A 21,334-nucleotide genomic window follows, 5' to 3' on the forward strand; every position below is an offset into this window, starting at 1 on the left:
TGATAGAATATGTGCCTCAACTTAACAAGTAATGGACCAGGTCCCTTACTTCACTTCAGAAAAATACCAGAAAGTTAAATGCAGTAAAATCAACACAATGATTTTACGTGGAAACCTCCTTGCTTAAGGGAGTAAAACCACGACCTGTCTCACAGGATTTTCAATCGTTTTCACTAATCTTCAAAAGCAAAAGCGAAACACGATTACACCAAACGTAAGAAAGAGTTATCAATCTTACCGTTAAGCAATAGTCCTCTATTGCTCAACAAGCCTAAGTAGAAAAACAATCTACCCACTAAGCTATCCCACCTGGACAACTTAGACTTCTAACACAACACACCAATTCCTTTATAGATTTAGGAGTGGTTTACAATTTAAGAACAAGAGAATAAATTCCTAAACAACTAGACGAAAAGCTCCAGATGTTGCTGTTGTCCTTGGAATAATTCTGCCTTTGCTTTGTGTAGCCTTTGCAAGAGTTCTTGAAAAGTTTTTATCAAGTTGCAAAAACTCACCAAAAAGTGTTTAGGAAAGTGTCTTTGTATAGACAAGTCCCTTTCCTAAACTTCTTTGCCATTGGTTGGAAAGGTCACACTTTCTGACGCCATCGGGAAGTGTGCACCTACTTTCTGTACTATCTCCAGCTGGCAGTCGACTGGCTCATCATCATGAGAGCCTGGTACCTCTACTAGGTCCCTGGGTTTGTTTCATCTGCAATACTTCAGACAAGAACCCTGCAATACTCAAGTAAGAACCTGCAATACTTAAGTAATAAACCCGGTACCTTTACAAGGTCCCTAAGTTTGTCAAATCATCAAAACTACAAATAACAGTTGGTATTGTTGTGACTGCAGACAAGAAGCTTGGGATCTTAACATTTTTCGTTGTAGGTTCCCAGAGTAGCAAGACAAGAACCTTTGTTTTTCTCCTACAATAACAAATGAATACTACTACTTTTCTTTTCAATTTACTTGTCAAAGAATAACAAACTCAAACTTCTAACACTTTGGTTAGGTAGGTTGTCATGTATTTTTTTCTAATGTATCGTATTGTATTGTTTAGTGTTATGTTGTATCGTATTGTATTTTTTTAATAAATATTTTTTCCGTCCAACAATAGTTATTCAGTGTCCATTATATTATTTTGGGATGTCCAATACATTTTTTAAAATTAAAAAATAATTTACCAATTTTGTTTATTTTATCCTTGTTATTAAGTACACTATTTATCATCGAACACATTTCTCAAGCATTAAATTTAATAAAGTTAAAGAATAATATAGTAATATTACCCTTATTATTTTTTATTTGTTAAAGAATGTGCCAAGTAAATAGTAGTCAATCTTGTTGGACAGAGAGAGTACAATATTTGTACCGACATTTTCGCATATAGTTACTCAAAAATAACTTAATTATGCTTCATATATATATATATATATATATATATATATATATATATATGTGTGTGTGTGTGTGTGCGCGCGCGTGTCAATCATGTATGTTGAATTCAGGTTTTTTTAAAAACCACAGTACATAGTGAGACACTTGTCTTGGATAAATAAATATTCTAATTTGAAAAATAAACATTTAGAAACTTCAATTTGACTCAACTTACAACTATCAACATTCTAACTCGTCACTATTGTGTTTTATGAACATCCATCATTGACACTACACATAAATTTTGGAGATANAGAGGCGAGCAAGATTAGGAGATGGGGGAGAGAGGACAGAGAGTGGAGAGAGACGAATTGTATATGTATATATATGTCGAATAGTATATGTATATTTGTCAAATAATAGTATTTATATAACTGGTATACATACGTATTTGTATATCTGGAGGGCAAGATTGAGAGAGGGAAGAGAGAGGCAAGCGAAAGACGGCAGAAAATGGAGAGTGACAAGTTGTATATATATATCCGTCAGGTAATTGTATATATAACTAATATACATATGTATTTGAAACGAGATTATGAAAGGAATGAGAGAGGCGAGCAAGATTGGATGAGAGAGAAGAGAGAGGCGAGCGAAGGGCAGAAAGTGAAGAGAGACTAATTTATATATATATATATATGAATAGCCACAACTCTATATTTATAGCCACCATTTCAATGCGTGCATTTTCTTTCCATGCGCAAAACTTGAATCTGTAAAACAACAATCTCCTCTGGTGTAATACTAATATTAGAAAATTACGCGGTTAAGCAAATTTATACATTTTTCGTCTCATTTTATGTGATACCATTTGACCCGGCACAGAGTTTAAGAAATAAATGAAGACTTTGAATTGTTTATCAAATTGTCCTTTATAAGTAGACTCGTTTTTCTCTCTTCTCATAAATGTTAGAGTACTTAAATGGGACCAACAAGGATAAAAGAGGATGCACTTTTAAATACTTATCATATAAGGAAATGTAACATTATTTTTGGGACGGACCAAAAAGAAAATGATGTCGCATAAAATGGGACGGAGGGAGTACTATTTAATTAGTTAATATAGTTGTAATTTGATATAATTACCACTCGCAACTAATATTTATTATTAATTATGTGGGTTGACTTCGAGTTTGGATAATTAATCATGTTTGTATAATTCGTCACGTTTGTATAAATCGCAACTAACAATTCTTCATTTGATTTGTATTTGTATACGAAGGGTTATATTTGTATATGACAATGATTTCCTTTGGTTTTTCAGTTTTATCACCATATACGTTCAATCTTTTTTTGTATAACTTTTTAAAGTTTGTATAAACGTGTACTTTTTTATTTTTGTATAATATAATTTGTGTAACTGTTTAAAGTTCATATATTTATGTTTGTATCAATTTGTTATTTCGAATATTATCATATTTGAATAAATTCAGATTTTGTATTACTCAATTATATAAACACGTGAAGATATACAAATGAGATGCGAATTATACCTTTTTTTTCCTTTCTCGCTCGCGTCTCTCCTCTTTTCCAATCTCGCTCGCCTCTCTCCTCCCTTAATTCTACTAGGCATACCAATCGAAACTGATGAAGTTAGGGCAACACATCATTTATTGGTTCAATATATCTGTATATATTTTAGATGAAATATCGAAAACAAGATCCAAAGTGTGTGTTTAGATTTTTTTTTTTTTTAAATGATCTGTGTTTCTTAGGTAAGAATTTTTTTTAGATAAATAGTATGAGAAGATGAAGTATGTTGAATGATGTGAAAGACACAGCTTAGCAAGTAGATATTATTGTTCCTACTTTCATAACTACATTGTTAAACAAATATATATTAATTAATTAGCCATCATAATTATAGATTTAGTTAGTAACCACTCGAGATCAATATTTAATGATAATTATGTGGCTGGAGTGTTGGGTTTGTATGATTTTGAAATCTGTAATATAATTTCGCATAGCTTTTGTCTAATATTGTAATTTTAGATAATTATTTAAAGTTCAGATGTTTATGTTTGTATAAATCCGTTATTTCGAGTTTATACAAAAATAATTCAATCATACGAACGTATTCGTGAATTATACAAACCTATCCACAAATTGTACAAAGAAGCAGCTTAAACAATAGCTATAGCTCAAAAATATGCAAACTATAGCTATAGAACATGATTAAATTTATTATAATGACTATTTTTTTTATAATGAAAAAATTAAAATTATATAGTGTCGATCGAGCACCTTCTTTTATATAAAAGAAAAAAGGGAAAATCCAAAGAGCTGTGAAGAAGTTGTAGAGAGAGAGCTACTTTGATGGAAGTACACGTAATACGAATATGCTCTGCATTTCCATTCGCTTCCATAGCCAAACACAGCCTTCATCCCTCCAAATCCAACTTCGCCATTTCTCTTTCTTCTCTTAATTTTTCTGATAGTTCCAGATTATCATTCAAAGTGGAATCCCAGAAGAGGAACGACGTCGTTTTTGACGAGGCCGCATACGAGGCCGAACGTCACAGACTCGACGCTGAAGCTCGAAAATCTATGGCTGAAACCTCTGAAATAGAGACCCAAAACCAACAAGACCCGAAAGCTTGGAAATGGGTTATTAGAAAACGGGTTTGGGACTTGATGGAAGCCAAAAATATAGCCCAATTCCCAAGACCCGTTCATCATCGGATACCCAATTTTGTTGGAGCTTCACTTGCTGCTGATAAGGTTTCAAAGATTGCATCTTTTTTATCTCTTTATTAAAATAAAGAAAATGGGGCTCATGTTTAGCTAATTTTTTTTTTTTGTTATTGTCATTGGCAGTTGAGTGAATTGGAGGAATTTAAAGTGGCCAAATGTGTGAAGGTGAATCCAGATACACCACAAAAACAAGTGAGATTTCTCACACTTAATGGTTAGTTTTCATGAACTTATTTTGTTTTAAATTTTTAAGTTTGTAGAGCAAGACTTCTGTGTAGTAATTATTTTTTGAAAATAGGAAAGAGACATTTTTTTATGAAAGCAGTCTAAAAAGGAAAGTGAGACGAACAAATTGTAACAAAGTGAGTATGAAATATGAGGTGGATAAGTGAAAGTTCTTACTGTTTCAAATGATAGTATAAAGTTTCCTCTTTGTCCTATAATGTGACATTGAATTACTCATTTGTTGACCTTATTCTTTTGCAGGAGGGAAGCAGCTATTGACACCACAGCCTCGTCTAAGGACAGGTTTTTTCTCTGTACTTGAAGAGAGTATGTTATCTGCTGGTACCATTAAGGAGGCCTGCACTTCTGCTGGAGTTGCCAAATATGGAAGACCAATTGGATTGGAGGAGAAAATAAAGGTGGACTTGATCGTTCTTGGCTCAGTTGCTGTTAATCCAATGACGGGTGCTAGACTCGGCAAGGGAGAGGTAAGCATAGCATTTGTGCCAATCTTTGCCTCTCTAATTTTTTATACTGCAAGAAGTAAGCTCTGGAAATGGGTTGTGTGTGATCAAAAGAAGTGAGTGTAAACGCCTTCCAAGTAGGCATGGAACAGACACATTTAAGAAAAAATGGTCGTCGTAAGAGAACATGAATAGACTGTTCATTTAATATGATGCAGCTTATTTTTGTCCATTTTTGTGTTATCTGGGTACTTTTCACTCATAGTATAATGTCTGATCTTGACGCTTCATGCTGTGGTTCTGCTTATATATTCTAGAGACTAGTTGTGTTGAATAATACTATCTTTAAGGTTCTATACTATGCGCCAGTATAACAATTGGACGCACAGGAAGGCTCATATTACTATTGTTAATAATCTTCCGAAAGAAGCATTATCCAAGTGGTGCTACAAAAAAATTTACTAGTTTCAAATTTTAGGATCTTGATTTCATCAACCCTTGCTATATTTCTTCTCTTTTTCCCCAGTAGTTATGGCGGACAAACTTATTTTGTTGATTTACATGTTTGCTTCTATTGTATGCGAGAATGTTTTAAGTTTTCCTTTTTAATCTGGCTGGGGATGGCTTCAAAAGTTGAAGTTCAGTTAATTAAGTTAGGACTGGATTGATGGATTTTGTGTACATTATCATAAATCATATGAAAAGTTTCAATCTGTTTAAGAAAAGAAAGTATGATTACCTTGATTTATCCTTTACTTGTTCCATGATTAAGTTACTTGGTATGCCGAGCGCCAAGCGCCAAGTTTTATTTGGAAAATTTTATCTTGATTACACAGTTCATTGTGTCCAGGGATTTGCTGAACTTGAATATGGCATGCTGAGATACATGGGGGCCATAGATGACTCAACACCAGTTGTCACATCTGGTACGTCCCTTTAAAGTCATCCCTCTTCATCAAAGTTTAACCTTTCACTCTTAAGATGTAAATCTCGCTTGTTGGTTGATTCAGACCAAGCTTTTCTTTTCCCTGTTACTGTGGACAGAAAAAGAACTAATTTTGCTAGTCAAAACTATGGAATGATTGTTTTAACAATTCTCACATTTGCTAAATTGATCTTCATTCTCTATGGATGGCTTCCTCAGTGCATGACGAGCAGCTGGTAGATGACATTCCTATTGACAAACTATTGATCCATGATGTGCCGGTTGACATCATATGCACTCCAACTCGGTTCATATTTACAAACACATCCATCCCAAAGCCTCAAGGTTAGTGTATTCCATATGTATAACCACACCATCATCAGTACCTAAAGTCTCTTCTTGTATGCGTGTGTCCTTGTCCGTTCTTTTTTCTGTTTTTGTTTCTCGTCTTTGCAACTTTTCACTTTCACTTGATCAGATGGTAACTTGAAACTAAGAGACTGACAGGATCCATCAGAGTAGATCCTTCCCAGTTAGGCTAACCTTTGTTATGATTGATCCGTTGCAGGGATATACTGGGAGAAGCTCTCTCCTGAAAAACTTAGTCAAATTCGAATACTCAGACAGCTGAAAAGTAAAATTGAACAAGAGACTGGACAAAAGCTTCCAACTGGTCCTTCTGAGAAACTACCACCAACCGCCCAGCGCCGACGCTGATATATTTAGATTCAAATATATGAAGTTTGAGTAAATTATTGTGTAGCTTTGTGTAGTAAGCATACAGCAAAATGTAAAGTCATCTAATAGCGTATATTGACATACGTTTCAATCGTGATGTTAAAAAAAAACTTTATTGTAAAGACAGACTTTTATTTTTCATACACCAAACGAATTATTAAGCCAAGGGAAAAAAACGAAAAAATGTCAGCGCTAGAAGAAGGGGTTGAACCTTCGACCTTGTGGTTAACAGCCACACGCTCTAACCAACTGAGCTATTCCAGCTGTGTGCTGTTTTCTATTAATTTTTGCCAATTTCTATTTTTTACTATTTAGTAATTTTCCCGTAATTGGATGATATCCAGACAAACTGTATTTCTTATTGGAACATCCACAGCTGATAGCGTATAGATACATTTCTGGTTATATTCCGAGTGTTTGGTATCCGCATTGAAACTTGATTAAATTTGTTTGAGGCAACACTCCCAAGTCCTAACGTGATCTTTTCCAATCACAGAAACTGAAGACCTCTAGTTAATAGTGAAAAGATCCGAATCATCTCATCAAAACTAATAACTAATATTAGCATAACCAATAGAGGTATACTTTACACAAATACAAAAAAAACTTTCTTTAGGTGAAACATCTCTCACTATAATTTAATTATCTTTAAATAAGGGTAGAATTGTCCTCCATTTATCCAACGATAAGAAACCACACCATGTCCTCTGTAAAGTAAACACAAAATTGGATGACTGTATTGACCGCTTCTTTATAATACAAAAACTAGAACTCATAAGTTACAATAATATATACCGACCACGATGAATTGTTCAATTAGATTAAACCAATTACAGCCAAACAATGCCTCCCTACCTATTTGTTTCAAACAAACAGTATCTCCTCGTCCTAATCCTAAAGAATAAACATACAACAAAGTCACTAATAACTTCAGTTCAGATATGCTGAACCATCAATCAAACACAGAAGATGACGAAAATAATGTGAGACATTCCTCAAAAGTGAAACTGTGGTAGCTTAGTGCAAGCAATCATAAGGATTCTGTTTTACTTTAACATTCTGTTTAGAGGGATCCGGTCGTTCTGTCTTGTGATCCTTTCTATAGGAGAAATCACCTGTGGCATTGACATTCCCACAGACACAATGATCTCTGAAAACAAAGGAAGAAAAGTGTGTTACAACTTACAATTCAGGATTCTATCAAGTGCAACGAAGCAAGAAAAGAGAAACTTCATGTTGTAGTAAAACACGAGTATAATGTATGCTGTTATAAGTGAAAAGATCGATTCATATTTCTGAGCCAACAAGGATTTTAGCTGGATTACAACGTATGTAGCAGTAAAATGTTAAACAAGTTTGCATTCTTATATGGATTTCTGTTTTTGTCCCCTCTACTGTTCTCATATCATTCATGTGGTGAAGGGATTGGTTCGGAGAAGCTAAACACAATATCTTATGTGGTGCGACAAATAACCGATAAGCTCGTCCAACCGACGACCAACTCATAGACAAAGCAATATACAATGTAAAGAACTTCAGTCAAGATAATTCTTGTTGTAGGGCCTGCAAAGAAAAGGGACCTGAGGCCTAACTTACTCTCAAAAGCTAGTTCATGAGCTGAGTATTGCCCAACCATACAAGGAGACAACCTCATTCTCTCAACCATAGTGGGACGGTCAACCGAGAGAATGTTATCCACAAGACAAGGCTAAAGAAACCCTCTTTATATCCCAAACAGATAATTTTGCTTAAAAAGATAGCAACCAACAAATTTCAGCAAGTAGATTGGAATGGAAAATAAAACTAGTAACTCCCTCCATCCCAATTTATGTGATGGTGCGTAAGACTGGATATGGAGTTTAAGAAATGAAGACTTTTGAAACTTTTGATTCAAAACAAGTTCATAGATATTTGTGTGGCTATAAATCTTCTCATTTAGTGTACAATGGGGAGATAATAGTTACATTGTTACCAAGTATATAAAGATATCATTCTTTTTGGACTGACCGAAAAGAAAAGTGCCACCTAAAGGGAGTAAAAAATAGGGACCAGGTTTGACCGGACACAATAGGTCAATTTGATTGGTGAAATACAAAAAATGCGGAAAAGATGGTAAACACTGCTCAAAATGACTAAACATCTCAATTGACAACAAAAATAGAAATAATGATATTGATCCCAAATAAGCGGAACATCTGAACTGCAAAATGTACATACTTAACAATCACTGAATTGCAATTCGAAAAATACCTATGCCTTCTCGCACGGACAAATTTGGTCTGATGATATCATTGGAATTAACCAAAAATACGTCCCCTATATACAAATGATTTGTAGGGACAAAAATGCTGCACAACTCTTCATCCCCGTCATCTCTCTGCAACAAATCAATAGCTTAAGAACATCCTTGAATGATCAGAGAAACAAGAAAAGCAGGGACACTAGAGAGAAGTAAGTAAGAAGGATTACAAAAATAGGACTACGGTAGAGTATCTCCAAGATAAATCCAAATCTAGTCTCCTTCGTTTCCTTTCTCCCCCAGAGAATGGAATGCTGGGAAGGGAGTGGGAGAGTAGAAACTGTGGTCAAATTGTCTTAATTCAACATATATGACCATATGTATCTTACAAGGTAAGAAATACATTTCAAATCTTAAATGCAATGCACTCCACTATGTTAGTAAAACAGGAGGAAATAAGGGGAATGGAACCTAATTGAAATAATTCCTTTAAACACTCTTATATCATACAACTTATGTTGGCTGGCACATTTGGAACTGAAGTAAACGAGATATACTTCCTCTTTCTTTGACTAACTGGAAAGGATTGATATAAGCAGCCCCTCCCCTTCTTCTCTGTCTCTGAGTTCATAAACCTATGATGGAAAGACCATACACAGTTCCTATTCTACCAATCCAACATAATAAACCGTATTAGACATCATGTTGCATGGATATCAAATCAACAGACAATTATCAAATAATTTTAAGTCAAACTATAACTTTGTAGTAGTACACATCTTGTTTTCCCCTTTTTGTAGTGAACATTTAAATGGACAGTGATAAACAGTCAAACTCAAACGGGACTAATGACATTTGAAGAACAACTATCAATTAGTTTACTAGAAAAACATGGAAGAGTATATAAAGCTAAATACGAGTTTGTGTAACGCTTACCAAAAAATATAGAACTAAAAGAAAATTGAAAAAAAAATGAAACAATAACTAAAGGAAGACAAGAAGCTACACATGCAACAGCACAAGTCTTCCATGAACTCCAGACACCCTGCAATATATGTATTGCCCCCCATTATGCACTCAGCTAATTTTCCCCGTCCGCCAGACCAAAACACAGGACGGGGAGGACCTACATTTTCCCTCCAGATTACCATCTCTATATGAAAAATTGATGATGATACTTGTATTAACTTTATATAGCACATATCCGCAATTTAATTTTGCTACAAATATTCCAAGCTACAACAGAAATGGACATGGAACCTAAAAAGGGAAGTTTTTGTGCAACATAGGACTAACGTTTTTTTTTTGGAAACTGGTAACTTTAACATAGGACTAACGTTTTACAAAAAAATAGGTTGAGATTATTTAATTAAAATAGATACATTTAGCACAGTATGATAAGGATACTGTGATGGAACTACCTGGAGAACAACTGAAGATGTTATGAAACCAATCGCATATTCACCAATTCGGGGATGACGAATTATAGCGACTTCCTTGAAAGCATTGGTATTCTGGTCTGTAGTAAAAAACAGGCAAAGAAATCAAACAAGTCCTATTAGCCCAGAGCAAGATACAGACATATATTAGAACTACATCAATCCAGCAGAATTTCATCTTCACTTATCACACATACAGCCAGACACGGGTAACTTAAGAACTTAGCCACCAATCAAATAAAGCTGCATAAATTGTTGCGAGATAAATCAGAAGTCCAAATAAAATCCATTATCAAAAAAAGTCCAAATAAAACCCATGAATAATATGTCCCTAAGAATAGGCTTTGTGAATTGATCCTAATGTGCTTCCATATTCTAATGTATTAAATAATAGTGATGTCCTAAGGTGCTTCCAGTGTTATCGCAAACATCAATATAAAATGAAAGAGCGAACAGCCATGTGCTTCAAACATATTTATGCTTCTATCATTACCAGTTAAAGTGGATCACTTGGAATAATTGATTGAAACAAAATACTCTATTTATCTCTTGATCTTAAAAGGTAAATCAGATTAAAAATTGAATCTCAGCTGTTAGTTTATTATACCACCAGTAAAGAATCTTCTTCCCAATCATAGCTAATATGGAAAAAACAACCAATTAACCGAAAACACTACCATTCTTTCATATAAGCATTCTGCTCGAAGGAAGCATTCTTTCATGATGATTGAAAAGGGATTTCAAAGATTATTTTATCAAAGCTAAATCTGCACTCGACATATCTATATCTCATTAATACTCCATCATTAGGAAATTAAAAGGTGCAACCAAACAACAATGATTACCTGGTGAAATAGCAGAACTAATTTGCTTTGATGCAGAGTATAAATGCTTCACAAAGGGCATTCTCTTTATAAACCACTCCCCTAACCAGAAAACTGTTGAACCCAGCCATGATGAAGCAAAAATGCCAACGAAGAATATGAAGGTTATCGATGTGACAAATCCAAGGCCTGTAAGTATAAGGGAAGCATTTATAAATTTACCAGCTACACAGGCTTTTATTGAAGACACAGCTCATGATGATGCTAATAATTTTACCAGAAATATCACAAATACCAACATGATGAATGCATCAAAGATTACTACAGCAAGCAAAATGGGAAATAAAATCCTGCAATGCCAAAAGTAACGTACCAAATATGTCAATACCAAGTCTTTCATATATGGGGCTGAAGAAACCATCAACAAATTGAATAAACCACCATGTGATGAAAAATGTAACAGCCACGGGAAAGAGGACCACACTGTGAATAAGCAATATCCACCAAAATTAGTATGTAGAGATTCACATAAGACAAAGGAAGTAGGCATCCAGTGAATGGAGATACTGATAGAAAGAAGGACGGAGAATCATGCATGCACTTCTCGGTCCTGTCTCCAAGGGACATGACACTGAGAAAGGTATCCCACAAGCCAATAATAGTACATTTTCTTTTCTTAAGTAGTTGATAAGGAAAAATCAAAGACTAGGGATTTTGATAAGCTCCCCACCATCCAGTCATGAACTTCTTTGACACCCAACTTTGAAGAACAGCATAGCAAGCCTGATCAAATAAATGTCAGAATTAGTATGATCAGTATGTAGATATGGAAATGAGTTTTTGCACAGTGGAAGAAATAGGAAGGAACAAACATGGTATCTTTCACAAAACCTCAGATGTTAGTGAATTAATATGTACATATCCAGCAAGAACAATTACTTCTTTTTTTTTGGATAACCAGCAAGACTACTACTTTTAGAATTCTAAATCACAATTCTTCAACACTTCTCTTTGTGATATCAAGCCAATTTCCTTGCTTAACAGCTCTCTCAGTTATCATTTGCTAGAAGATCTAAACAAAGAATATCTCAGTAATTGTGTGTCATTGTCAAACCAATTAGTTCAACTCTCTCTTGTGATACCTTATCCAATGAAAAAAAGGAACATTAATTACCTTTTCAACGAAAAATGATCAGTATTTTTTTTTTTTGATGACAAAGGAAACCCGCAGCCGCTACCCTTTGGGTGCGCACAGGGTAAAAGCCCTGCTCCTATGCAATAGCTCGCAAACCACATAGGAGACGAACCACACTAGGCAAGCCTGGTGCGACGAGCTCGACCCAGAAGGCAAACCCCTTGCTTTCGCTGGCAAGGGGTTTCGAACTTGAGACCTCCAACATGGAAGTCCCAAGCTCAAACCACTTTTGGTTATGGTACTAGAGATTTTGTTATGAAGAGCTGGCATGAAATTTAAATAAAAATACTTTTGGTCAAACTTTGGAGATCTATGAAGTCACAGAATATGTTACTAGAGATTTTGTTGAGTAAGCCACACTAACCCATCAATTTGGGATCCAAATTCGAGATTTTCCTTGGAATGGAATAAGCTCCATCGAACTAGTGTTCTTTCCCATTGACAGGAACTTAGTTGATTACAGTACCAAAGAACTTTTTTTTTCTGCATAAGACTGATTTTATTAACTAAGCAGCAACAAAAAGATAATGCTGGAGGAGTTACAGCTTCGAGATTTTCCTTGGAATGGAATAAGCTCCATCGAACTAGTGTTCTTTCCCATTGACAGGAACTTAGTTGATTACAGTACCAAAGAACTTTTTTTTTCCTTCATAAGAATGATTTTATTAACTGAGCAGCAACAAAAAGATAATGCTGGAGGAGTTACAGCCAAAAGAGGGAGGCCATTAGAAGTCGTGTATTGAGCTACAGGTATCACAACTTGTTATCTTTGAAATTTCCAAGTAATATCCTCCTACTAACTTTGATTTACTGGCTCCTGGATTCATTGGTTTAGTAATTTTGTGTGGATAAACTTTCAAAATCAATCAACATTCTTCAATCCAAAATTAACCTGAGTTAGCTATATAAGTCCTCTATATCCTTTCCTCTGTAGTGAAGTTCATTTAGTTGATAACTAACTTAAGAGTTCTCTATTCTCACACAGTCACTCTTAATTTTGCAGGTATAATTAGTTTAGTTCCAACTAACCGGTTGCTTAGCTTCCACTATATTCTGTTCTTCACTAAATTGCTTGATCCAAGACTTCTAAGACAATTGAGAAAAACTTCCTTCAATCTGATTTTTGGTCTACCTGGTCCACCGAGATTGGACTTTTGATATTCCCCCAAATTTAGAAAGTCGCCCAAAGAATCTGTAACAAAACCAAAGGTGCGGTGCGTGCAGTACATATTTTCAAATTTTTCCATGTTCGATTGGTCAAAGTTTTTGAAAAGAAACATTTTCTATAAGAATACAAGTTCCTTAAAAAATGAAGAAAATGACTTCCCTGGTGGAAGTAGGAAAAACAAGTTCCACAAGTGGCATTTCATATTGATTATGTACTCCTCCCACCTCATATTCACCCCCACACTTGTATCCCCCATCCCTGCCACTCCACACCCCTACCCCCTACACCTCTCATACTATTTGTATCAATTACATACAAATACTTTTAGGATAATGTTTCTTACTTCTTAACACACAACAAGATAAGTAAGAACCCACTTATTTTCCCATAAAACATTATCCTTCGTACCAAACATACAACAATTCTAAATTCTCATCATTGATATTATCTATAGTTTAGTCATAAAACTCATAATTTAGTTCTCATGATTTCAGCTCTCAGCTTAAATCGTATAACATAGCTTCTTTTTCTCCCACTGCCTTTAAGTTAGTGAAAATCCTCTATCCTACACCACTAGACACCCCGCAGCCATAGTTCACTAACATAATAAGAAAACAACCATACCACTTCAGAATTAACTGCGATTTTATTTAGCTTAACCAAACAAAAAAGCCAGCCAAAAATATTGAGATTCATATTATTATTTTCTAAATAATCGCATTTCACCTAGTAAATCTCAGTCAGATACATTTCAAAATTCTCCTTCAAATACCATTACATGAAATGTACGTATTTTCCTCATTTATCACTAAAGAATTTCCATGGCAATTACGCGAGATTTGAGAGTCGATCAATATTACCTTTTAATCAAATCGACCTACAATATAGTACTATTTAGAGCAAGTTCGATCTGTTACAAGTGAAATTATACTGTACCTCACAGATAACTTTATACAAATTGGAGTATTTTATTTTATTTATTTGTTTATGTGAGAGGAGGAACGAACCTTGCGAGTAGAGGAATTTGGGGAAGAAGGAGGAGATTTGACGAGATCTTCGGGATCTTCATGGAGGGTTTCGTTTCGAAGCGGCGAACTTGACGTTGACTCTTTCTTATCGTCCGCCATTTTCAAAGTAATAAAAAAAAATAAAAGAGAGAGAATGAGAGTTTTTTCTCAAATATTGGGGTTTGTTGCAAATTTATTGCTTTTACAGGGTGGTGTCGGGGATACCAAAAACATCATTTTTATTAAATTACATATTAAAATCGCCATATATATAATAAGGGAAAAGAATCAAAAATATCCCTCAATTTTAATTTATTGTTTAAATTTATGTTCACCGTTAAGATGAAGTTAATTTTATCCCTCTCATTATTAATTTTAACCAAATTTATCCCCCATTAAACGAATTGACTCAACTTGACCCGAATTATTTTTAAAAAAACTATATTTCTTATTTTAACTCAATAACCCAACCTCATTTAAAAGAACCCTCTCCATTCTCCCACATCTCTTTTACCACCTCTCCTGAGTCAACCCCATTTTTCAAACCTCCTTTTTCTCTTTAGCTTGGCAATATGGGTTTCGAATATCTCCTAGACCACTGTCTTCCTTCTCATGCAACAAGTAGTATATATGAAGGACTAGTGATACAACAAGAATAGGGTGGAAATCCAAACTAAGCGTGTTCAATCTTCACAGTTACAATAAAAGTAGTCAGTTTGATTTCCAGATAAGTGACATACGTTTATTCTTGTTCTTTCCAATTCCAGAAGATTCATCAAGTACCAACTATTCTGTTTATTCCTTTACACACTAAAACCATCATGCTTGGGCGCCTGTATATGACTTTTTCATCGTTCCCTTGGCACAAAAGTATACAGGCAACAACGAGGATTGACTCAGGCGATGGGTAAAGGTGATGTGGGAGAATGGGGACGGGTTATTTTAAATGGGGTTGGGTTATTAGGTCAAAATAAGGAATAGGGTTTTCTTAAAAATAAATTCGGGTCAATTTGGGTCAATCCGTGTTTTGGACGGGCGAGAGGTGACAAAAGGCGACAAGGGCCTGCCTCGCCACGCGGCGAGGCGATTTCCTTTTTGAATAAAGGCGCCAATTAATACAAAAAATTAAAAATATTTAATTGCATATTTTATCCAAAAATTTAATAGTAATAACACATATTAGCAAATATTCAATTCAAAAATCAACAGTAGATACTAAAAAGTCTAAAACTTTAAAGACCAAATAATTCAAAATACAATAAACTAAAACGTTAAAAGTCTATTCTTCTTCAAAACTATCCAACTCTTGAAGATCAAAATCCTCTACATCATTATATTCTCTTCATCTTCTTCCTCCACGTATTCTTCATCAATTAGTGTTTGAGTCCTACTTGAAGATGAACTTGTAGATGTACTTTCTACTCCTTTGCCCTTGTCAAGTGCTCTTAATCTTGAAGAAAGTCCCCTAAGATGATAGATATTCTCATCCGCTCCAATTGACGTAGCAACACTACCCCAAGTAAGATCATCATCCTCATATACCAGTTCATCATCTTGATCTTCGGGGCATCCAACTAACCATTCATTTGAATCATCAATGTTATCCAAGCGAATTGGATCAATAAGATCATGAGCATCATAACGACGTTTCAATGTTCTATTATACTTAATGTACACTAGATCATTGAGATGCGATAGTGTTAGCCTATTCCATTTTTTGGAATGAATCTGTGCATAAGTTATTGATATTAGCTAAGAGATATTGATAATAATATAATATGAAATTTAGGGTATAAATTTTTTACTTACGTGTTCAAATACACTCTAATTTCACTCACATCCGGATGAGCTACAAGTTAGGCTTAATACTTTCATGGCAAACTTTTGCAAGTTTGGTGTTTCATTATCAAATAATGACCACCATTCAACTATAATAAAATAAATTTAAAGGTTAGTGACTATAAATAAGTCAAATAATTTAAGTAAGAATGTAAGATCAACGCACTTACCCGGTGATCTTTTGTCTCTAGCTATTTTAGCCGGACCACAACCAAATAGTCCATCCGCCATTTTGTACCTAGGAAGCTCAACGACTAGTGAATCTTGTATTGTTGTATCATGCACCAACTTCTCAACACATGCATAATACTCGGTCCACAAAGTCTGTGCTATAGTTCCCTCTTCTTGAGCTTTATAATATAATCCTGCGTTCAAAACATGGCCTACAGAATGCAAAGGCCGATGGAGTTGTTCTGACCACCTTGCATCAATAATTTGAAACACTTTCTCATATTGCTTCTTAACTCCACGAAAACCATGTGCAATAGCTTCTTTGGTTCTATCCATTGCTTCATAAATATAACCCATTGGTGATTTTTTTCTCCCCATCCACCAAACGAAGCACTTTTGTCAAAGGGCCACAAATTGTAAGTGCTCGAACAACATCATTCCAAAAGTCGACAGAAATAATAAGATTGCCAACTTCTTTCCCCGAAGTTTCCTTTGAAAATTTACTTGAATTCCATTCGGTTGAGAGGACTAAAGTTCTCAAGTTTTTTCTTTGTATGTACATAGCTCTTAAAGTTAAGAATGTCGTTGCAAATCTTGTCTTACCGAATTTCTTTCTTTAGTGAATTTTCTCGTCAAGTTTAACAACAATGACCTTTAACTAATGTAAGAATGAATTCTGGTGGCCTTCTTAAAAATTGTTACAGAAAGATTAGATTATATTTAATTAGTAGCTAATGAATTATGACTACAAAGAAAGTTAAAGGATAGGTTGAGATGAGAGTGATATTACCGGAAGCATATAGCTTAAACTTGAATATGTCACCAAATATCAAGTTGATGCAATGAGCGGCGCATGAAGTCCAATAAATGTGTGGGTACGCACCCATCATCATACTTTCCGCCTTAACATTCTCACTAGCATTATCGGTGACAACTTCTGTACAATATTTTTCGGCCCAATTCTTTCAATAGTGTTTTCAAATAACATGTACATTTTGGTGGAATCGGTAGATTCATTGCTAGCATCAACAGAACCAAGAAATACACTACCGATTGGAGAATTCACCAAAATATTGATGATCATTTTATCATTTCGTGCCGTCCATTTGTCCATCATAATGGAACATCCAAACTTTGTCCATTGCACTTTATGCTCATCAACAATTTTTTCTACTTTCTCCACCGCTTTTTTTAGGTGAGTGACTCTAACTTCATGGAGTGTAGGAGGCTTCATTCCGGGGCCATGTTGTCCAACCGCCTTAATAAATTTATCAAATGATTTGTGATTGACGCAATTAAAAGGGAGCCCCGCATCATACATTCAAATTGCAAAAGCACTTACCGCACGCTCTCTTAGTATTTTCTTTGTTTCATCAATTCCTTCTCCTTTTTCAAAGCCTCCTTTTTGTGTTGATTTCTGTGAAAAATAGCGATTCAAAGGGCCTTTTGTCACATTCCGCGCGGTAGATGATGCACCTCCATTAGAACTAGAAGATATCTTTTGAGTTTTGGAGGGAGGCATCATTTCCTCATAATCATCCATTTGGTCAAGATCATCAACATCAATATATTCTTTCGGCTGCCTCACTTGAAATTTGGGATTATTAATTATCTTGTTTTGCATATAAGCCCTTACTTTTTCTTTAATATCCGACGGAAAAGCGGTACATTGTTTAACATTCTTGAAACCACCCACTAAATGTTGTTTGTGTCGAGTTTTTCCATCATTGAAAGTACTCCCACAAAAGTTACAATTACCCGAATCTTTCGTCGCTTCTTGAGTGCCATAATTCCATCCAATGTCCCTCTTTTTGCTAGCATCCACCATTGGTTATTGAATTCAATCAATTCACCGTTTAGAAATAAGTAATTAGGAAACTGGAAAGATTATTTTTTAAAAATTATAGGCAGTCAATAGTCAATACGCAGAAGGTTGAGGCAGTAAGCACAAAGTAGTAAGCACTGAAAGCAGTGAATACTAAATAGGAGAAAAACAAAGCAGTCATCAGTCATCACTCATCACTGATGAGTCTGATGACTGATGAAGGAAAAATACAGAACTAAAACAAAAAATTGAAGAAAAAGAACAGAAAAAAAGAGGTATACGATATACCTCAGGTCTTCAGCAGCAGGCAACAACAAGCCAGCAACTCGCAGCAGCACAGAGTCGCGAGAGAGTAGAGAGCGAGGGAGAAGAGAGTCGCGAGGGGAGAAAAGAGTCGTGAGGCAGAAGAGAACGAGGGATAAGAGAGTTGCGAGGGAGAAGAGATTCAGTCGCGAGAGTCACAGCAGCACATTTCAAAAGTATAAAAAAAGCCCTAATTTTGACTAATCTTGTTAAGTCAAATATTTTTTAAAAATTTAAATAAAAAGGTGGTGCCTTTGCTGTCGCCATATTCACTTTTTTTATCTCGCCGCGCCTCAGTGATAAAAGCCGAGGAGGCCTCGCCTCGCCTCTCGCCAAAGGCGATGAGGCGCTCGCCTTTCATATCACTGCGTCAAATGGGGGGTAAATTTGGTGGAATTAGTAACGGGAGAGGTAAAATTAACTTCATTTTAACGGCGAGGGTAAATTTAAACAATAAATTAAAATTGAGGGATATTTTTGACCCTTTTCCCTATATATAATCGTCAAAGTAGTTTATTAGTTAGAGTTATATATATTATTTAATAGGCAGAATAGTCTGGTGGAACCTCGTACTTGTATCGGATTGTATTATGGACTCTTCTACTTAGCTTTTTGTCATCTGAACCCTTATACTCAACATAACACAATATATTAAACCCTTCTGACCATTGATCATCTTTATGTGACATTAATATAAATGAGTTGGCAAGAGAGTGTAGTCACACGCCTGCGAAGACCAGTAAACATGATATTTGAAATTTCATCTTCTTCCCCACATTACCTCCATCTTCTTCCCCACACTACCTTTTTACAGCCACCCCAGCCCAAACCTATTTTTCTTTTTTATCCACGCCCTATTGTTATTTATCTTCATTTTTCTTTCACTTCTTTCTTCTTTCCCCCACCCATTCCTATTTTTTTCCTCTTCAATCATCACTTTCCCTCTTTTTCCCCTGTCGTACCTGAATTTCTATCTTTCTGTCTTTCCTTGCTCCTTTTCAACTTCTTTCTTTTTCTTTTTTTTACCATAAATAAAAAATGAAATTGGGCAATTTTTTTTGAACATAATAAGCAAAGAAAAATCAGAAATTAGTGGAGTTGTTGATATCTCTAATGAGTAACTTGACCTCTTTTGGTGGTAAAATTATTCTTGGATTTGTAAGCAATTTAGGGTGTAAATAGTAGTTATCATTGGATTATGAAAAATTTGGTTAGATCTGGTTGTTAGGTGACTTGGTTGTTGTTATTGTGGTTGTTAGGTTGTTGTTACTTTGATCTTTCCGGTAAAAATGGCGATGACGTCGGCAAAAATGGACGTCATCGTCAAAAATGGAGACGACGCAATGACTCCATCGATTTCTCCGGCATCGACGAGATCCTCTACCTTGTTCCGACCAGTTTGTATTGCTATCCATGCCGAAAAATAAAAAATGCTACATTGGATTTTACAATTGAATTCTAATGGTTTTTACGACGCCGATTTGGTGATGAAATAGTGAAAATAGAGTGGATTAGAAATGTCAATAATAAATTAAAATGGCACTAGCGGGGGGAGTGAAGTAGTTTCATGACTTCATCAGATTGCTGGATTGTGAAAAAATCAAAGAAGAAAAAAATAGAGATATGGAGATGGTGGAGTTTCGACAGTGATAATGGGTTAGGGAAGGCGGAGAAAAGGTATACAAAAATAATAATTTTATTTTATTTGATAAAATAGATTTTTTTAAAATTTGTCTTTTATTTAATATTTTTACTAATAATTAAAAAATTATTATAAAGAAAATTATGACTTTGTATTAATATATATAACATGAATATGATATGAATATAACATGTCATCTATGTAAGGGAGAGTGAGATACACATATGGTCAGACAGATTTAAAAATCTCATTTTGGTTAAATTTAGAAGTTCAGATGATAAAAAATTAAGTAAAAGAATCCATAATACAATCCGATACAAATACAAGGGTCTATCAAACTATTTTGCCTTATTTAATATATAGATAAGTTAGAAAGAAATTATATATATTTTACGTATGCATAATTTAATTATTTATTTATATATTCGTTATGCCTAACATCTGTGGTGGAAAAAAGAGTTTTTATTCAAAATAATTAAAATATAAATTAAATTAACAAAAAAGTTAAAGAGTGACAATTTTCTGAGGTGTCCCTCAACATTCAACATGTGGCTCCATGACTGTCTAGCATATAACCTAAATGCAATAATTTTAGGTACAATTATGTTCATTAATACAGATCAACCATGTCAATTGTATATTTGTGAAATCTGATACAGCAAATACAATATGAGTTAACTTCTGTCTCACCTTACTCTCAGAGGCGGACTCACGTTTATTAATAAGATGCATGTGTATTCATTAATTTTTGAAAAAAAAATCATCGGTATATATATATATATAATTATCTTGAAAAATTAGTAGAAATTTGAGTATAAATTAATAATGCACCCATGAAAAATATATTTATATTCTTGCATTGTTTATACTAGGTAAAAAAATTAAATCCAAATCATACCACTTTTTCCCTAACATGTAGTTATAAATCGTAATTAAATCAAACTCCTCTTTTTTAAAATATTTTTTTGAGTATCTAGGGTAGCTTTTTGTGTTGCCTATTTTAAATTTTAATTTAATTTAATGCAACTATTTTTAATGTTTATGATATTTTTAATTTTTTATAGCCTCCATCAAATTTAATATGAAAATGTTTTCTGAAATTAAAAGGGTTAGATTTTGACAAATTTAAGAAATCAAAACTGTGTGCATAATGGACCATTTTTACTGACTGATGGTAAACTTTAAGAATCAAAACTATCA

The 21,334-nt window shown here is 34.5% G+C and overlaps 4 protein-coding genes, 1 long non-coding RNA gene and 1 other non-coding gene across 6 annotated transcripts in view; 1 reads left to right on the forward strand and 5 right to left on the reverse strand.

Moving 5' to 3' along the window:
* LOC114076974 overlaps positions 1 to 577 on the reverse strand; it is a 5,326-nt gene extending 4,749 nt beyond the window's left edge. The window contains exon 1 of the long non-coding RNA XR_003578059.1: positions 310 to 577. This is a non-coding gene — a long non-coding RNA (uncharacterized LOC114076974). The remainder of the gene's footprint in view (positions 1 to 309) is intronic.
* Positions 578 to 3,632: 3,055 nt separating this feature from the next.
* Positions 3,633 to 6,644, forward strand: LOC107015852 (5-formyltetrahydrofolate cyclo-ligase-like protein COG0212). Its single transcript, XM_015216272.2, has 6 exons — positions 3,633 to 4,157; positions 4,254 to 4,344; positions 4,617 to 4,843; positions 5,670 to 5,745; positions 5,964 to 6,089; positions 6,313 to 6,644. Exons 1-6 carry the CDS (start codon positions 3,753 to 3,755, stop codon positions 6,459 to 6,461), a joined length of 1,074 nt encoding a protein of 357 aa, XP_015071758.1. The 5' UTR covers positions 3,633 to 3,752; the 3' UTR covers positions 6,462 to 6,644.
* A 28-nt stretch (positions 6,645 to 6,672) lies between these two features.
* TRNAN-GUU lies at positions 6,673 to 6,746 on the reverse strand. Its single transcript has one exon. It is a non-coding gene; the product is annotated as a tRNA-Asn (tRNA).
* Positions 6,747 to 7,192: 446 nt separating this feature from the next.
* Positions 7,193 to 14,531, reverse strand: LOC107015650 (protein LIKE COV 2). The gene is made up of 7 exons (XM_015215981.2): positions 14,355 to 14,531; positions 11,715 to 11,767; positions 11,358 to 11,467; positions 11,006 to 11,173; positions 10,143 to 10,240; positions 8,733 to 8,859; positions 7,193 to 7,632 (listed from the first exon to the last, which is right to left on the reverse strand). The coding sequence occupies exons 1-7, from the start codon at positions 14,472 to 14,474 to the stop codon at positions 7,529 to 7,531; spliced, it is 780 nt and encodes a 259-aa protein (XP_015071467.1). The 5' UTR covers positions 14,475 to 14,531; the 3' UTR covers positions 7,193 to 7,528.
* A 1,146-nt stretch (positions 14,532 to 15,677) lies between these two features.
* LOC107016987 lies at positions 15,678 to 16,700 on the reverse strand. The gene is made up of 2 exons (XM_015217281.1): positions 16,364 to 16,700; positions 15,678 to 16,030 (listed from the first exon to the last, which is right to left on the reverse strand). Exons 1-2 carry the CDS (start codon positions 16,698 to 16,700, stop codon positions 15,678 to 15,680), a joined length of 690 nt encoding a protein of 229 aa, XP_015072767.1.
* A 553-nt stretch (positions 16,701 to 17,253) lies between these two features.
* On the reverse strand, positions 17,254 to 18,192 carry LOC107016988. Its single transcript, XM_015217282.1, has 2 exons — positions 17,707 to 18,192; positions 17,254 to 17,622 (listed from the first exon to the last, which is right to left on the reverse strand). The coding sequence occupies exons 1-2, from the start codon at positions 18,190 to 18,192 to the stop codon at positions 17,254 to 17,256; spliced, it is 855 nt and encodes a 284-aa protein (XP_015072768.1).
* Between the last annotated feature and the right edge of the window lie 3,142 nt (positions 18,193 to 21,334).

The sequence above is a fragment of the Solanum pennellii genome, chromosome 4, assembly GCF_001406875.1.
Source record: "Solanum pennellii chromosome 4, SPENNV200".
NCBI lineage: Eukaryota > Viridiplantae > Streptophyta > Magnoliopsida > Solanales > Solanaceae > Solanum > Solanum pennellii.

Excerpts from the sequence above, each read along its gene's own strand:
- LOC107015852 (XM_015216272.2), top strand. The coding sequence starts at position 3,753 with ATGGAAGTACACGTAATACGAATATGCTCTGCATTTCCATTCGCTTCC. Across the intron at positions 4,158-4,253 it reads CTTCACTTGCTGCTGATAAG|TTGAGTGAATTGGAGGAATT; the intron begins GTTTCAAAGATT and ends TGTCATTGGCAG. Across the intron at positions 4,844-5,669 it reads CTAGACTCGGCAAGGGAGAG|GGATTTGCTGAACTTGAATA; the intron begins GTAAGCATAGCA and ends CATTGTGTCCAG.
- LOC107015650 (XM_015215981.2), bottom strand. The coding sequence starts at position 14,474 with ATGGCGGACGATAAGAAAGAGTCAACGTCAAGTTCGCCGCTTCGAAAC. Across the intron at positions 11,768-14,354 it reads CAAATTCCTCTACTCGCAAG|GCTTGCTATGCTGTTCTTCA; the intron begins GTTCGTTCCTCC and ends TTATTTGATCAG. Across the intron at positions 7,633-8,732 it reads GTCCGTGCGAGAAGGCATAG|AGATCATTGTGTCTGTGGGA; the intron begins GTATTTTTCGAA and ends CTTTGTTTTCAG.
- LOC107016987 (XM_015217281.1), bottom strand. The coding sequence starts at position 16,700 with ATGGATAGAACCAAAGAAGCTATTGCACATGGTTTTCGTGGAGTTAAG. Across the intron at positions 16,031-16,363 it reads TAGAGACAAAAGATCACCGG|TGTACATTAAGTATAATAGA; the intron begins GTAAGTGCGTTG and ends TCAATGATCTAG.
- LOC107016988 (XM_015217282.1), bottom strand. The coding sequence starts at position 18,192 with ATGGTGGATGCTAGCAAAAAGAGGGACATTGGATGGAATTATGGCACT. Across the intron at positions 17,623-17,706 it reads AAATACTAAGAGAGCGTGCG|GCGGTTGGACAACATGGCCC; the intron begins GTAAGTGCTTTT and ends AAATTTATTAAG.